Source organism: Phocoena phocoena, chromosome 12, assembly GCF_963924675.1.
Source record: "Phocoena phocoena chromosome 12, mPhoPho1.1, whole genome shotgun sequence".
NCBI classification, from domain to species: domain Eukaryota; kingdom Metazoa; phylum Chordata; class Mammalia; order Artiodactyla; family Phocoenidae; genus Phocoena; species Phocoena phocoena.
The window spans coordinates 51,326,192-51,345,192 of record NC_089230.1 but is presented as its reverse complement, the minus strand read 5'-3'; the positions used below and the strand labels follow the sequence as shown (position 1 = coordinate 51,345,192).

General features: G+C 37.4%; 1 protein-coding gene across 1 annotated transcript in view; it reads left to right on the top strand.

Annotated features, from left to right (window-relative positions):
• Positions 1–19,001, top strand: part of SOBP (sine oculis binding protein homolog) — a 159,764-nt gene that overhangs the window by 5,849 nt on the left and 134,914 nt on the right. Inside the window, exons 2-3 of the mRNA XM_065889004.1 lie at positions 7,741–7,879; positions 10,264–10,449. Of these exons, the coding sequence (XP_065745076.1) occupies positions 7,741–7,879; positions 10,264–10,449 (325 nt within the window). The remainder of the gene's footprint in view (positions 1–7,740; positions 7,880–10,263; positions 10,450–19,001) is intronic.

Below are 19,001 nucleotides of genomic sequence, written 5' to 3'. Positions count from 1 at the left end.
AATTGTCTGTTCTGTGTCACAACAAGACAATAAAGCAACGTAGATTTTTATATGTGGAAACACACAATCTTGGTTTCATGTGACAATAATACACCCATCTAATTCAGACTGTGTCAATAAGAGAACAAGACTTTCTCCTCAGGCCTGCTCCAGGTCGGAGCTGGATTTTAGTGTTTTGATGTGTCCTCTGCCCTTAGAACTGTGTGCTAATCATTGTGTTGTGGCTGAGAACAATGCTGCAAAATGACCCAGATGGAGCTCAGTGACCTTCTTAAAAGGATTTCAGGCCAAAAATCTGTATGCGGTTCAGATACCAACAGCAAGGCCCAATGGGTAAAGTCTGCACCAAGAGTATGAATCTGGCTGCTCTTAACATAACATGCATGTGGATGACCCTCAAATGGGATGTCTGTGGGAGTGGCTTATCCTTAGGATACCATCAGACCCAGTAGGATCATGAGCATGGAAGTACTTTGTAGTCTGTAAAGGGCTCTTCCCACAGTTCTTTTTCACTGTTTAAATGTTGCCTGCTTCTTGGTAGAACCTTAAAATAAAACCGATCCATTAGGCCTGTGTTAAGAGAGATGACTTCAAGTCAAATCAACTCGAATTCCCAGTAGTCTGAGAGTGCTCATTAACACTGGATATTATAATTCTTTTAACTTTCAGACCTGGGGATAGGTAGAGCTAGAAATTGATTTCTAATCAAGTTTAATTCCTACTTTCTACAAAAGGAACTGCTTTTCTTCTACAGCTTCATCCCCTCAGCCCTTTAAAAATCTTAATTAGTGAACCCAGTGATGCTTAATAGAAATCTACCTCAGAAGTCAGTCAGAACCCATGGAGGTGAAAAGGGAGATAAAATATTTTCCAAAAATAACCATCATTCTATTATTCATAACCTTAACTGGCAGAGATACCAGCATTTTTTCCCCCCACCTTGTAAATTGTTCAGGATTGGGGGTTTCCTTTTCCTTTGAAAATATTTCTCATATGCTCCACTTTCTTGGATAATGTGTGTAAGAATGTTTTGAAGTTAAGTAATGTAACTGGCAGATCCTTTTTACTGTTATTAGGACTGTCAATATGACTGACATGGTTGTCTGTGAGAAGACTGTGTTAATTAAAACTATTTTTTGGTTTTTATAAAAATAATACATGGACATGATATAAATAGTAGAATAAGCAATATAAATAAGCAAAAAGAAAAACAAAGCCTGTAATTTTCCCACCCAGACACCCTTACCATCAACATTTTGATATATGTCTTTTCATGTCCTTTTCTATGTATGATGAATGTTTTTTAAGAAAACAAAAACAAAAAACAAAAAACTACTAACCTTCCATTTAAAACTTAACATATTGTTAATAACTTTTCATGGCAGTAAAAATTTATCCACAGCATATATTTAGTGGGAAAATAGTATTCCATTTCAGTAATTTCATGACTAGTCTATAATTTATTTAACTGAATTCCGATTGTTTGACATATAGTTTGTTTCTAAGAAAGCAACACTGAGATAAACATTCCTGAACATTCATATTTTTGCACCTATTTCCTTAGAATAGTCCCTACTATACCTAGAAATAAAATTGCTGAATCAAAGGGTATGTAAAATTTTAAGCTTTTATTGCAGAGAGTCAAGTTACCTTTTCTAAAAGTTGAATTAACTTGAATTCCCAATAGTCTGGGGGTGGGACTTCTCTGGAGGTCCAGTGGTTAAGATTTTGCCTTCCAATGCAAGGGATGCGGATCCGATCCCTGGGCAGGGAGCTAGGATCCCATATGCCTTGAAGCCGAAAAACTAAAACATAAAACGGAAGCAATATTGTAACAATTTCAATAGAGACTTTAAGAATGGTCCACATCAAAAAAAAAGAGTCTGAGAGTGCTCATTAACATTGGATATTATAATTTTATTTACTTATTTTTTTGTGTGGTACGCGGGCCTCTCACTGTTGCGGCTTCTCTGGTTGCGGAGCACAGGCCCCGGACACGCAGGCTCAGCGGCCATGGCTCACAGGCCCAGCCGCTCTGCGTCATGTGGGATCTTCCTGGACCGGGGCACGAACCCGCGTCCTCTGCATCGGCAGGCGGACTCTCAACCACTGCGCCACCAGGGAAGCCCTGGATATTATAATTTTTTAAGCTTTCACATATTTATTTTTAGAATCAGCTGTCCTGAATTTTCTTTGATAATTTTTCTGTATTTACGTATTTAAAAAATATTTATGGATGTATCCAAATGTGTTAGCACATTTATTGATTAGATTCTAAGTGCTAGGCATTGTGCTAGATGGGACATAAAATGAAATAAAGGGTTTCTGCCCTCAAGTAACTTATAGTGTGTTTCGTTGGGATAGATGACATATTTTACTAGCACTGTAGAGGGATGTAGGACTTGGAGTGGAAATGGGAATTATGTTTGTGGGAAGAGGGAGGACGTGGCTTTCCCCTCATCTGAATGAATGATTGGGAGCTCTCTGAAAACTTTCTACTTTCTTGGGTAGGACACCAAGTTGAAAACACATCTGACGTTCAGTTATGCAAGGCCTGAGATAAGAGAAATCGGTGGCACCTACCCTATATTTTAAACTTTGGTGTTTTCAGAATAAAATCGTTAGTTCTTTTTGAAGACCTTGAAGTACTTGCATTTCAGAGTATTTTGAGGCTTTATAATTACTGTGATTTTCAAAATGACTTGAAGTCAAGTCATTATTATTTACCTGGTAAAATGTTCAGTTAAAAACCATTTAGAGTGAACTTTGACATGCATACAGTATTTCTAGTTGAATAAGGAGAGTGTCTAATGAATATCCTGGGAATTAAATTCCAGTAAAAATAAACTTTGCTAAGAACTCAGAGGAGTGGGGAAATAGTTAAGTTTCCTGTCTTTCCACTATCTTTCTGTGACCTTTTTTTTTTTTAAATTCTAGGAAAAGATCATGCTTTCAGATTAAAGGTTAGGCTTTTCTTCTTTCTTTAGGAACCCTGGAGGTGAGAGAGGGGAATTGGAAAGGGAGAGGAAGGGGTATGGAGGTATAGTATTAAAAGTGCAAAGCCATTAGAGTCAGATGTGATGTCAAAAAATTGTCAAATGAGAAGATTAAATTTTGATTATGAATTTTAAGACCCCCCTATCCCAACAATAAAGACAATTAAGGAGAGTAGAGGTCAATGGTCAAGTCGCAAAACAAGCAAAGTTTTAGCATAGGTAGATATGTCCTGGTTGAAAAGCTCTTTGTGTGCGACATTGACATCGGTGATATGATTTCTTTGCAATACTGTTGTTGATCCAAGGAGGTAGCTCCTTTGGAGTTGCTGACACATTGGACTGTACGGAATTTATAATAGAAAGAGTCCTGGTATAAGGATCCGAAGATCTGGATTTTTGTTCTGACTTTACTAGGTGATCTCTCATGCCTGTCATTTACCTTCTGTATGCTCCAATTTTCTGTCGTAAAATGAGGATGTCACAGAGGTTCACCAGAAGTTTACTGTGGAAATCAAATACCTAATTCACAGGGTAATTGAAAGGAACAAGAGAGTTAAAGGATGTGGAAACACTGTAAAGTGCTATAAGAGTGTTAGACATTATCATTGTAATTATAGTGACCTATTTTCCAAACCCAAATTGGACCACATGGTATGAGGGAGGATTTTTGTGCCACTTCCAAGGGTGAGAGGCAGTCTGCAAAATGTGCTTTGGATGCCAGAATATTGAAATTCTGGCACATTTTGGTGGTTTATGGGAACAATGATAAAATATTTGAGATAGTGGCTGTTCAGTAAAATTTATGCTGTGTGATCACTGTAATTATGATACTTCTTTGCAAAAGGCAATTTATTTCTTGTATAAGGAGAAATTCTTTGATTTCACAGGACCTTAGAGCTAGAAGGGCCTTTAAGAGATTCTACTTGAGTTTCCTGCTCTAAGTCTCCAGGAGAAATTCTGGATGAAGATTTTGGGGGAGGCAAATTTTATAACTTCTCTTAGTACAGTGGTTTGTCCTATTATCAAACAGCCTCACCTCAAAAGCCTCTCTGCACTTTAACTCTTATCACCTTAATTTTCTGGTAGAAAAACTTGAAAACCCTTATGGACCATAAACATTAAATTCACTTCTCCTAGGATATATTATGTTTCTTGGATAGTAACTGCAAAAATCCATTTCATTTCCTTTGGTTTAGCACCATAGCGAGCCCATATGATGTCTAGCATCAAGTTCTAACTAGAAATTAAAAATTATTTATTCCTTGGGGTTCTTTGATTTCTTAATGCAATAGTATATAAGACAGAGGTGATACCTATTCCTGTAGTTTGGTGTTTCTTTTTCTTTGATCTTGTTCGACTTTTTAGGAAAAGTTTGAGAGTTATGGCTCAAGGCTCTATAAACCTTTTGTTTTCTGCTTTTCCAGTCATATATCAAAACATTAATATGTTTCTTTTTACTTTCAATGATAAGAAAGGGAATGTTTTAGAGTTTATTTTCACTGACATTTATAGTAACTCGAAAATGGAATAGATCAGTTCCATATTGATCATATTGATTGTTCCATGAAGCCTCTGAGTTTTCAAGACAAACCGTAAACTAAGTGATGCACTTAAGATGCCCAAATAATATGAATTTTGTGTTAATAATCCAGTTGAGGTTTCAGTATTTACGCGAATGTCTGAAACTTCTGGATCCCATCCCTGGGATTGGTTCTGAAAGGCTGAACGGATTTGCAGCTGGACTAAAACAAACAAATCTATATCCTTGGCTGGGAGGTTGCTCCGTGAATTATGCATCTGTAGCTTTTGTGTCGCTTCAGAGGTTAGAACCAGAGAAAGAGGTGCCCAAGATACAAATGGTCTAGAAAATTAGATATGGTGGCCAGGAGTTACTATGCAAGAGATTTTCTGGTTTGGGGGCACATTTCTCTTAGAGATTGAGGCAAACAGCATATAAACCAGTAGGATGGCTTGAACTTGGCTTTTAGCACTGTTGGGAATTGTTTTTTTGATGCAAGATGTAATCCTTATCCTCGGAGATTTCTGCTGCCAGACCCCTGATGGAGGACCTTGGTTTGTGTGCTTAGGGGCTGTCGTTCTCCAGTCCAGGCACTCAGCTCAGTGAAAGAAATTGGGTGTTAGGGGAGGGAGACTGACACCTCATTAGAGCAATCTCTTTTGATTGAGTAGTGCAGCATTTAGCAGAATCCTCCTCGGTGGTATTCCAGAAGCTGCTGAGCTTATTATACATATCGATCATATCATCTTCGTGCATTCATGAAAAGAATGTCTATTTAATGTGGACATGACCAGCCATCAGATAGAATAAATGCCTCCGTAAAGCTTGATATGGCTGGCTGTTGGCCTTGTGGATGGTAAGAATCAATCTGGCTAGATTTTTAAAACTTGCTTGTGCATTATACTATCACAGATTGACCCATTTGGAACTCTGAGCTCAAGTGGGTACTAAAGCAAAAAAAAAAAAAAATCTAGCATCCTGTGGGTGGTTTGAAATGCCAGGTTTGTTTTTATGTAGTGTAATATCCTTCCTTTTTTTAAATATTTCTTTTTACTTATTTATTATTTATTTAATTTATTTATTTTGGCTGCACCGAGTCTTAGTTGCGGCATGCAGGATCTTCCTTGCGGCATGCAGGATCTTCCTTGCGGCATGTGGGATCTTTTAGTTGCGGCATGTGGACTTCTAAGTTGCAGTACGCAGGCAGGATCTAGTTCACTGGCCAGGGATCGAACCCGGGCCTCCTGCATTGGGAGCGCAGAGTCTTACCCACTGGACCACAAGGGAAGTCCCTCCTTTCTTTTTTTTATGCAACCCCTGCTGAAATCTAAAGTGAAGTTCAAGAGAACATGGAACTTACACGTTGAGGCTGTGCACATGCTGGTTTAGCCTGGGTGCTTGTTTCAGGTATAAATTATACATCCCAGTGTAATTCAGAAATGACAACTTCTAGGGAGAATGAGAAAAGGTTCTTTGAGCCACAGAGAAGGTTAGAATATATAGTTTTTCTAGCTCAGTCTAAGAGGCTCAGCTTGCCTTGCCTGTTAAAGATGCCTTAAAAAAATTAATTCAACAAACATTTATTATCTTACTCTGTAGTATAGGATCCTTCTTTTTATTAAAATTTTTCCAGCTTTATTGAGAAGAGGTATAATTGACACAAAACACTGTGCAAGTTTAAGGTGTACAATGTATTGATTTGATACATTTATATATTGTAAAATGACTACTACCTGTAGCATTAGCTACCACCTCTATCCTGTCGTATAGTTACCATTTCTTTTTTGCAGTGAAAAGATGTAGGATCAACTATCTCAGCAACATTCAAGTACATGATAGTGTTATTAGCTATAATCACCATACTGTACAGCATGCTATACTATACCCTTTGACCAATCTCCTCGTTTCCGCTGCCCCCAGCCCCGGGTAACCACTTCTCTACTCTCTCTTTCTCAGATAGAGATGCCTTAAGGCACACACAAGCATTAAGATATAGCAGCTGTTAAGCTCATTAAAAATAGTCACCTGGTAGTAGAAGCTTTAACTCTGTCCAACTATTATTTACCCATTATTTCCACAGCTTGATATCTATAATAACAACAATAATAATGCCTTATATTTTATAGAGTTGTCCCTCCAGATCCACAAGGGATTGGTTCCAGGACACCCCACACCCACGCCACAATCCCTACATCCGCAGTGCTTAAGTCCCTTATATAAAATGGTGTAGTATTTTCACGTAACCTACACACATCCTACCGTATACTTTAAATCATCTCTAGATTACTTATAATGCTTAATATAATGTAAATGCCAGGTAAATAGTTGTAAATACAATACAAATGCTGTGTAAATAGTTGCCTGCATGACAAAGTCAAGTTTTGCTTTTTCGAGCTTTCTGGAATTTTTTTCCAAATATTTTCCAACTGCGGTTGCTTGAATCTGCAGATGCAGAACCTGCAGATATGGAGGGCTGATTGTATATTGATTTATAGTTCATAAAGTGTTTTCATACATTATCCAAAATCTGAGCTGGCTAGTAACCTTAAAGTTATTTGGTACTTTTATGTTACTTGTCAGAAGACAATCACAGTGACCTTTGATTTCATGGGGAAAGAATCTGTCACTAGTGGAATTCGTAAAGGAAATTATGCTTCAATGTTTAAAGAATACTGTTACAAAAGGGAAACCCTTGTAGACTATTCAGTTTTCTGGATGGTAGTGGTTGACAGTTGAGAAATTATTTCTTTGCTGAGATTTTGCTTTATCTGAGGTAAGAGTCATGTTAAGAAACAACACCTAAATTAGAAAGCAATTCTAGTTTAAATTAATCTGAGCCACAAAATGGTCGATTGTTTTCAGTTTCAAAATTTCTTCTTAGCTGTTTTTGTGCTATTACCTTTCAATATTTTTGTATTTGTGAAAGATATAGACTTTGCAGAAGGATATGCCAAAATATGACTTCCTATTCTTAAGCAAAACTGACAAATACCTTTTCTCTTGTTATCTTTAAATTGCAAATGTCTGAAGGCCTGTCATAATTAGATGCGTCATCCTGAGATTTAAACGCATGACAGTTTGAACGTGATTTGAAAAATAAACGTGACTCTAAGGGAGGTAGGGCGGGGCTGGCAGAAAATGGGTAGTGGAAACAGAATTCGATTTATGTGTTCTTTTCAAATAGTTATTGATTATATACATAAGTAGCCTATGCTTCTCTTTCAGAACTTTGCAGAAAACACCATGAATGAACTTCTTGGCTGGTATGGCTACGATAAGGTTGAATTGAAAGATGGTGAAGATATTGAATTCAGAAACTATCCTACAGATGGAGAGAGCCGGCAGCACATTTCTGTTCTCAAAGGTAATGATATTCAATGTCCTTTCCTTCATGCAAACAAGGATTGGCTATCTCAACCTGCCGGAATTGAGTTGCTCTGGGACTCGTTTTGTTCATGATGCCAATGGTTGATTTAAATGGACATCCCCGTAAGCAGAATTCTGCAGAATGTAAGAGCACAACATAAAACAAAAATAGGCACAGCTTAATCTCCATCCAGCAATGGGAGAGTTAGCTAGACAAGGGCTAGCTAAGCGCTATGGTCCTGCCCACAAATTGATAGGAAGGGACAGTGTTTGCTAATTTCTAGTTTCCTGAACCCTTCGATATATCAATTGTTAAGGACTGGTGCTTTCTGTTAAGTGAAATGTTAGGTTTACATTTTCAGACTGTAAGAGACAATCATGGTTAGTTTGATAATTTCTCCTCCCCCGCTTTTGGGTGGGAATTCTAAAGGAAGGCCCTATTTCTGTTTTCTGTTTTCTGTTTTCACCCTTGCCTCATCCACACAGCCTTGGATAGGTTAAGAAGAAGAGTAAGAGAGTAGTAGAAGGTTGGGTCCTATATAATTCCATAAGAATGATCATCAAAGCCCAGACAAAGAGTAGAAATTAGAAGGTTAGTGGAGCTGAAATAACACTGAATCTGCTGGTGGGTAGCAGTGCCTGATATTTCATGAAGCCTAGAATCATTGGTGGGTGTTGATCTGCACACTGAATTTATGAACCTAAATCTGGATTGAGTGTTTGTTTGTCAAAGAAAAGGATTATGTGAAGAAGCGATCCATTTGGGGAACTTTAACAAAGTGTGACTAAAACTAATTGTGTGATATAATTGGCAATTTGATCAGTATTTTCATTACATTCAATATCTATCGGCATAAACTACCTGTTCATGCATTTTATTTCCAGTCTCTAAGATAGTGCTTTTCCTTCTTATATGCCAAGCAATGAAGTGTAAATGAGCTGTCCTGCAGGCATGTGGAATTGAACATATGTGACAAATTTTATGTTAAGCTTGGTATGAAATTGTACACATCATGTTACAGAGATAGTATCATCAATTTCACTGTAAACGAAAAATGCAAGTCGAATTTATATTCTGTAAACTAATAGCTCGTTTAACACTTGGTCTAGGTAATAATCTTTGTCTCTGGGGAACATGGAGAGAGTGCCAGGATATGCTATTGGAGGGAACAAGTTGTTTTCTATAGTTGAGTGTTGTTGTTTTTTTTTTTTTTCTTTTCTTTTCTTTTTTTTTTTTTTTTGCGGGACGCGGGCCTCTCACTGCTGTGGCCTCTCCCATCACGGAGCACAGGCTCCGGACGCGCAGGCCCAGCAGCCATGGCCCACGGGCCCAGCCGCTCCGTGGCATGTGGGATCCTCCCGGACCCGGGCACGAACCCGCGTCCCCCGCATCGGCAGGCAGACTCCCAACCACTGTGCCACCAGGGAAGCCCCTGTTGTTGTTTTTAATGATTCACATGCAAGGATAGAATTCACAAGGTTCATATCATTATAAGTTTTCTTTATGATCATTTTTGTTAATTTTTAATGGGTATTAATGGGTTAATGGGTCTACCCTGTGAAACAACAGTTCTTTCCTAATCATCAGCTTCTTTCTCATTGGTTCTTTTTTTTTCTTTTCTTCTTTTTTTTTTACATCTTTATTGGAGTATAATTGCTTTACAATGGTGTGTTAGTTTCTGCTTTATAACAAAGTGAATCAGTTATACATATACATATGTTCCCATATCTCTTCCCTTCATTGGTTCTTTTGATTATATTATCACTGAAGTTTACAGTACAGTGGGACCTAGTTACAGTGCTACAGGGGCACTTTTTTTTTTTTTTTTTTTTTTTTGCGGTACGCGGGCCTCTCACTGTTGTGGCCTCTCCCGTTGCGGAGCACAGGCTCCGGACACGCAGGGTCAGCGGCCATGGCCCACGGGCGTAGCCAGTCCGCGGCATGTGGTATCCTCCCGGACCAGGGCACGATCCCGTGTCCCCTGCATCGGCAGGCGGACTCTCAATCACTGCGCCACCAGGGAAGCCCTACAGGGGCACTTTTTAAGCTTCTCCCCTGGTAGACAGAGAGCGATGTCTGCTGTATGTCACTTCGTACATGGAAAGGGTTAGTTGCCTCTCAATTTTCTGTGGGCTTTTACAGTGCTAAAATTCATCACCACAGTACAGTTGAGATGTTAGCTATCATAGTGGAGCAAATTATAAAGGAGCCCTTTGGAAATTTATGGTAACACGACTGAAAAGGTCCAGGATGGTCTGTGGAGTTCTGGTAAAGTGTTTAAAGATTTGTAAGACAAAATTTTTATTCCATAGCCATTTTACTTGAGAAAATGTGGTTGTAAGCCCTTTCATCATATTGAATGTGATTTTCTTCTTTTACAGAAAATTCTTTGCCAAAACCAAAATTACCTGAGGACAGTGTTATTTCACCATACAATATAAGCACAGGCTATTCAGGGCTTGCCACAGGGAATGGACTCAGTGACTCACCTGCAGGGTCAAAGGATCATGGCAATGTGCCCATTATTGTACCTTTAATTCCTCCACCTTTCATAAAGCCACCGGCAGGTAAGTCAATACTGGGGTTTCCAGTGATAATGATTGATAGAAAATTGTTTTAACCGTCCTATGGTAATTATTAAATGCTTAAGTTAATTTTGGAAAAGACTGTTTTAGGGACTTTGCAGCTAAGAAATGTTAGTGCGTGTATTATTTAAAGTAGTATTGTTTTATTAGGCCAATCTGCTACTAGTTAGGCTGTCAACTTTCAATTGACAATAAATTTTTCCTACCCCTGGCTATAAAAAAATTATTTTCCTTCTCTGAAATCATCTGTTTAAAATAAAAAAAGCATGAACTAATTAAAAAAATAAGATATATACTGCCTGATTAGCAAGAAAAAAAGGAACCATGGTTGAGCTGGGTGGTGGTGCAGTGAGGACCATGTCTCCTCTGTGGGTTTTGCGAAGGAAGGGGCAATTTGTAAAGTGTGTGTGGCAGGCTTGTTCCCCAGCGTGCCTTCTTATAAATCCACTTAAGAAACAACCTAGGTTACCCATCTCATACAGAGTTCCTTTTAATTTGTGCAAAGCTCTTTGAGAGCTTAAAAAAAAATGGAAATCTGAATTTCATTTGCATGAAAATGTAATCAGTTCTTTTATATTTCCAGAAAATTAGATGGCGGTGTATTAAGCTAGACGGCAATGGGCTGGGCATGATGTTGTTGTATTAAGCCAGTCTTAAAATCTTATTGTAAGCTAGGTTACAGTTATGCTCCACACAGAGAAAGAAGTTCAGTAATATTGTATCTGGCTTGCTGTAAAATGTCAGAATTATGCTAGAATGCTTAATTGCTACGCTGGTTATTTTTCTGTATGTTGAATTGAACAATGATAAATACTGAGTTTTAATAGCAGTACTTATCATAACTCACTAAAGCTAATGCTTGTATTTTTTTTTAAGGAAGATAGGTGTTTGGTTATGTTTCCATAAATAATGAAGATATTTGTAGATATAAATTCCTTGGCTTATATTATAGATATATTGGTACCATCTTCTAAGTGTTACTAACATTTTTCTTCATGGTATGGGCACATTCTTTTGCTTGGCCTGTGACATTTTAGCAGCAAAAGTGTCCTTTCATACTGAGGTCCTCAGATATGTCATTAAAATCTATTTACCTATCAAAATCACTTGTAATCGTGCTTGTCTACTAAATACTAACATAATTTGTGTAACATACAAAGTTTGTCTTTCTAATGCCACTGTTCTCCTTTGGTTGATTGTTTTATGGTGCAGAGGGACCCAAATTTATCTCCTAAAGGTCAAACACATATTTTGCATAGGACAACTGGAGAGAAGGGTGACTAATTTTGTTAAATGTAGGGTTCATTGTTTGAAAGTATGTCCAGGGGCTTAGGTGAGTGGTGATGATGATGAGGGTATCAATAAAACAGCGTGACTAAGTGAAAAGAACACAGTCTTCACATTCAGACAGATTGTGTTCAAATCCAGGCTTTGTCATTTACCAGCTCTGTGAGTGTAGACAAGTTATATGATTTCCACATCTGTAAAATGGGGATCACAGTTTCACCTTATGGGATAGTTGTGGCCATGAGATGAGAAAATGTAGGTAAAGCACCAGCATAGTGCTTGCCACATGAAAACCATTCAGTAAACACCATGCCTCTTGTTCTTTTTTTTTTTTTTTCAGTCCTTATTCTGCCCCAGAGTTATCATGCACATAATTTGTGCAAAAAAAAAGTGTGTATCCAAATGCAAATTCCCCTCTAAGATTTATTTGAGCAAAGCAAACAGCTCTAGAAATTAGCATAGCTGAGGCTAACATGAGTTTGGCATGCCAAAAAACCTGCCCTGGAGTTTCCTGCTGAGCCAGCCACGTGGAATTCAAGCACACAGCTCCTATTTAACTCTAATTCCACATCAGATCAAGAAATAAATATGCAAAGGATAGAGGCCAAAAATTAAGCCTTGGAAGTCTTAGATGTAGGAACTCTGAGGATTTAGAAACCAGAGTAACTGAACACCAGTGGTTTTATGCTGTCTTCCATGGAACTCCAAGGCACTCATCTGTTGAAAACAGAATGTAGGGAAGGACATGTTTAATTTTCTGTATCTTCTCTAAACCTTGACTCGATCCTACTCCAGGATTCTATATGACAAGAAAAAGATACACAAAGGTTCTCTGCTTTCAAGGAGCTTACTCTGTTATTCTCTAAGCAGAAACTTACAAGAGAGATGAATTTTGATTTAGTTATGTTATCTAGTGCAGGGGTCAGTAAACTTTTTCTGTAAAAGGTCGGATAGTATTTTAGGCTTTGGAGCTCTACCGTCTCCGTCACAACTACTGAACTCTGCGGTGGTAGCAGAAAAGCAGCCATAGATAGCACATAAACAAATGGACATGGCTGTGTTCTAATAAATCTTTATTTACAATAAAGGCAGCAGGCAGGGTTTGGCTTAGGGACAATAGCTTGCTGACCCTGGCACTAGGGTAAGATTGGCAAAAGTCTCATGATACCGGGAAGGTGAATAGAGTTTCTAAGAGTCAGGCTATGAGATTTGTCAAGGTGCTCTGTGTAATATCGTGAGGAAGGGACAGTGACAGGGCAGGAAAATAGTGGGGTTTTGAGGGTATGTGGTGAGCTCTGGCACATAATAGGTACACCACCAGTGTTTGTTGAACAAATGAATGAATGACTGATATTCAAATTCCTGTTGCACATGCAGAAGACAGTACAGGCTACTTTGTTGTTCACTGGGAAAGTGCTAGGATCTTGTTTGGATTAGTCTCAGTCTGTCTGACCATGACCATAGCCTCTGTGACAGTGATGTGAGTACTTATCCATAGATAAGTGTAAAGTCCACAAATTATCCAAAAACTCCCATCTAGTTAATCATTTCAATTTTTCCTTTTGCTAAAACTTTGACCAGAGTTGTTATTTAAGGTAATCCAGTTGAGGGACACTCTGTCAATGGTCTAGCTGTATATAGGTTAATGGGGCATTTCTGAGGGAAACTAATAAATCATATGATGGCTAGGAACAAAAGGCCCCTTGGTAATCAACCCCTGAATAATTCAGAGTTGACTGTATCATGCAAGTGTCTACTTCTCGGGATAGGGAAGAAGAGAATTTTATGTATGCTCTGGATTCCTGGAAAGAAAAGAACGATTAGCGTTCAAATTATTCCTGTTATACTGTGAGCCGGCTATGTGAAAATGCTAATAATACCTTATGTTTGTATTAAACCCTTTACAGTTATGAAACTCATTCAGATTTTATTATTTTATTTAATTTGATCTTTACAATAACCCTGGGAAATAGCATTTGAGATATCATTAAATAAAGAACTGAAGCTCAAATAGGTTAAATGGCTTTCTCAAGGTCAGGTGGCTTCTAAGTACTTGAGTCAAGACTAGTACTAAGGTCTTCTGACTCCTAATCCAATATTCTTTTTAATATAAAGTTGCCTTGTCAGCGTATGTATACGAAACTTCCCTAGACTGTATCAGAATAAGAGTATTTATTAATCTGCTACTTCAGATTCCTTAGTGACAGGGGATACAGCTTGTTCCTGCAAAAGGTTATTTTTTTCAAGTCCACATCTTTGGGGAGACTTGATGAGTTCTCTAACTCTAAGCATCTGTGGTTCTGTGAACCAGGATGACCTAGCAGTGGTAACCCCCCAGCTTGGTTTTAAAGTCTTGCCATCATGAAGCAAGTTGCTCCTGCTTCGAGGTACCGGAAGGCTCCATCTGGTCAGGCACTAGTTCCAGAGAGTGTTCCCTGTGCTCGGGCAGGCTCACCACTGGATCCCATCCACATTTGGCAGCCAGTGGGCCCAGTGGAATACTCGTGATTGGGAACACGGTGATACCACACTTGCTTGGATTTCCACTCTCCTTTTGCACAGCTGCAGACAGAACTGTGGGGGTAGCTTATTTCTGGGCCTGGGGGATTGCTTTTCTGTTCCTGCACCCTTTTTCTTCCGAGAAGGGGAACTCCTTGCGCCTTGGTGATTACCACAAGCATTGACCCTGCTTCTGCTGCACATGTTTGCATCCAATTTCATCTGATTTCCAAGGCTAAGCTACCCTTCCCCGCTCAGAGACAGAATCTGGCCCTTGGTGTAGGGTTTGTGACATCACAGTCGTTACTATGGTAATAGACTTGTTATAAACACAGAATAATAGCCCTGCTTTTACTTTTTTCTTTTCCCTCCAAGCAAATGAAGGGAATCACCATGATCTTTAAATAAGAATCACGGACTTTTTTGCAGTGGACAGAATAAGGTTTTGCCATATAGAGTCACCATTTTTTAAAAAAACTATAAGAATATAATGATAAGAATAATATTAGAAAATAATAGAAAGTATCAACCCATTCTCTTTTTACACAAACATTCCTTTATCCTTTCAGTTAGAATGAATATGAAAACCTCCTTCTTTGCTAATTTAAAAAACCACAGCGTGAGCATAGTCTGAAGTGGCAGAATATATATCAGCAAGAGTTTTGAAAGATAACTCAGGTTAATTACATTGTAACCTTGCTGTAATTCTTCTCATATTAGAGATTTTAATATGGGTTCAATCCTTTGGGACTTCATTCAGAGAGGGTTGTACCAGTAAAGGACTTCCAGCATGGATTGGAAGAGCTGTACAACAGTGAATCACCATCAGAATACTTATGCCTGCTCTGCTCCCACGCAAGTTTGACTATTGAAGCAAAGCCATTCAAAATGAATTTTAAATACATGTTTTTTTTTACAAAGACCTCATATTGGTCTTTATTGCTTTACAAGTGTAGTAGCACCCAGTTCCACTGAGCAGACATCAACCCTCTGCAGTGGTTGGGCAAGCTTGGGTTGCCTACTTCTGGTTAAAGTAACCAGCTGGGACTTGAACCAGGATTTTTTATCTCCTGCTCTTAGACTTGCTCCATGAACAACATTTTGCTCCCAAGACTTTAAAAAATCAGTAAAACAATTAGTGCAGTTTTTTTTTGTTCATAAGGTAAAGATGAAATGCAAAGACTTTGCTAGCGAAAGTTTCACTGAGCCCAGTTGCAGAAAACACTGTGTATCTAGGAAACAATATTTTAGATCTGAGTCTTTTGTCAGGTTTTTCCAGATGCTTGTAACTTGCCTGTTATAAGTCCAGAATCCCTTTAAAATCTCTGAATACTTTAAAATAAAATGAAATGTGAAAAAAGGAGGGAATATACTTCTCTGGATGCATTTATATGGCAATTTTGAATAAAATGTCTCTTACCTCAAATGGTAGGTGACCTTATTCTTATTCCCCAGTATGTTCCCGTGTGTGAAGTGAAAGGCAGGGTCCATCCACACAGCACACACAGGTTTATGTGGAGGGACATGAGATTAAGCGTCTAAGACCAGCTTGATTTCCTTTGTGCAGGAGCGTCTTGCCTTTCTTGGAAAACAATGACCATTTCCTGTCTTCCAGGATGGTTTGCTTTCAGTGAGCTTTCCAAATTTGTGTTCAGTCATAGTCATGGAAATGTGATATATTTTTTCAGGCAAATCTTGAAATTCTTAAGGGGTTATAAGAACTGGGCTCTAAGGAACCATTAGCTTAATTGAGAATATGGAAACATTCACGTGATCTGCTAAGCTCTATGTGTATAGCTGAGTAGCCCACAGTTAATAAGCATGTTACTTTTTGGCTCTTGTAATTCTTACATGGAGTTGTACTTGCAGGGAAGTGGGAATCAGAATGTGGTTTGCATTATGATCATTATTTATTTTATCTGTTATTCAATATTCTTGGGGCTTGCATATGAATGCTGTATTCCAAATAGCCATTGAAAAAACAGGATTTAATAAAAATTGCTTTGCCATTTATTTATTTGTCCAACTTTTAAAATATGATTATTAAATAAAATTACCTAGAGTTAATGGGATTTGGATGACTTACTATTTATGTAGTAGATACATTTCTCAATAAAAAGAAGAGGTTCACTGAACCCTCAGATTTGGAGATCTTTCCAAACCGCTTAGGATGAGGACAGGAGGAATTATGGTGAATGACAGGAAGAGGAGTAGTTAATAACATTGATATAATCTCATCAAGCTAATATTTTTTGAGCACTTATTATGGGCCAGGCATTGTGTAATAGATTATCTCATCTAATTTTCAGAAAGACTCTGTGTGGGTGCTATTATTAACCTTGTTTTACAGTTGAGGAAACTGAGACCCAGAAAAGTTAAGCAACTTGCCTGAGGTCACACAGGTAATAAGTGGCCGAGCTGGAAGCTGAACTTAGGCACAATGTCTCCTTAACCCATATTCATACCACTTGATTATCCAAAACACTGTGTCAGTCTTTTAGTCAATAAGGTATTTACTGAATGTTCTTTACATTATATGAGATAATACAAATATATACAATATAAATACAAATTATATATATGATACAAATATATATATCGTCCCTGATCACCAAGAACTTACAGTGTACTTGATATATAATCAAAACATTATTCTATTTTGACTTTGGAAAGTATGAAATAATTTAACAGCATTTGGAAGGTGCATGGTGGGAGTAGAAGGGCAGTTAAACTGGAGTAGCAGAAAGTCTATATGCAGATACTCAGGAACTGTTATGTTTGTACAGTTGGGGAGAAATTGCATCTGAAACATAACGTAAGCTAGAGATAGTCATTTGAAATTCAAAGTGATAAAAAAGACACAAAATGAAGCCTTAAAATGTTAGCTACTATGACATGGGTCCTGTTTTATCTTTCTTTATACAATCAAGGGGTCTTGAAAAGATGTAAGTCAAATTTCAGTATGTCCAGTCATTCTTAATGCCAAATGGAATGTGTAGTTTGAATGGTAGCATGATGTGGTGGAAAGACCACCAGAGTAAGAGCCAGGAGACCTGGATTGTTAATGCCAGCTCAGCCATTTATTGGCTGTCTAATCTTGGATAAGCCACTTAGCCTTTCTGAGCCTCAGTTTCCTTGTCTGAAAAATGATGTATTTAACTAAGGTAATCTGTAATTTCCCTACATTTATAAAATCTTGGTTTTGTGACTTGTATAGTGAAATGCCTAGATGATTTAATATTTGAAAGGGTTTATTTTAATATGTCATAATATGTATTTGTTAATTGATTGAATATATTTAAAGCCAATTACCTATGTGTGTAGTTACAGCAGCTGAAATTCTGATGGAAGATTGATGCTACTTAGGACAACTTTCAATGATTGTTAATTTTTACTCTGAAAGAGTCACAGATGTAGAAAACAAACTTATGGTTACCAAGGGGGAAAGAGGAGGGAGGGATAAGTTGGGAGACTGGGATTGACATATACATACTACTACATATGAAATATATGTAACTAGTAAGAACCTACTGTATAGTAGAGGGAACTCTACTCAAAGCTCTGTAATGACCTATATGGGAAAATAATCTAAAAAAGGGTGGATATATGTATATGTATAACTGATTCACCTTGCTGTACAGCAGAAACTAACACACATTGTAAATCAACTATACTCCACTTAAAATTAATTAAAAAAATAAAATTTAGAGAAAGTGCTAGAAAGGTGAAATATGAGTATATAAAAAGACTGTATCACCCATATGGTATTAAACCTAATCATTTTGATGTTATACATAAGTTGTGATCACTGGAAGTAATTCCCAAAATTTCTGCAAAAGAGAAGTCACATTATGTCGAATTTAATTTACCAAAACAGGCACAAGAATAAGAAAACCTGAGTAGTCCTACATTTCCTGAGTAGTAAGGGAATTAAATAATTAAATCATTTTACAAAGAACATTCTAGATCCAGATAACTTCAGTGTTAAATTCTACCATCTAAGGAAAAAATAAAAACAAACTTAGAGAAACTCTCCTAGAGAATAGAAATCATTTTATGATCCCAGCATGACCTTGCTCTCATCACATGACAAAGGCATTAGAAGTAAAAATGATAATTTAATGTAATTAGATTACATTAAAATGGAAAACTTCTGTTTAACATGAACAGTGATTCAAAAATCCTGAACAAAATCATAGCAAACCAAAGTCAGTGATATAAGCAGTAGGATAATGCATCATGTCTAACTTGGATTTTTTTTCTAGGAATGCAAGGTTGATTTAAATTTTGAAAATTAGTCAATATAATTAACCACATTAACAGAACAAAATAAAGCTCATACAATATTCTCAAAAGATTCAGAAACACAATTTTATAAAAATTTAACACAATTAATAATAAAAACTCTTGGAAAAATAGGAATAGAATGAAACTTCCATAATGTGACAAAAAATATCCACAAAAAACCTACAACAAACACCATACTTAATGGTGAAATATTTAAAACTTTCCTTTTGAGATCAAGAATAAGATAGAGATAACCACTATCACTACTTCTATTTAATTTTGTACTAGAACTCATAGACAATGTAATAAGGCAAGAAAAAGAAACAAAAAAAAAGATTTGAAAGGTAGAAATGCTATTTTGTTTAGAACCTCTCTCCCCTACCAATGAACAAATAAACTATTATAATTAATGAGTGCATTTATCAGGGTCTAAACCCCCAAGTCAGTACCGCCAAATCCAT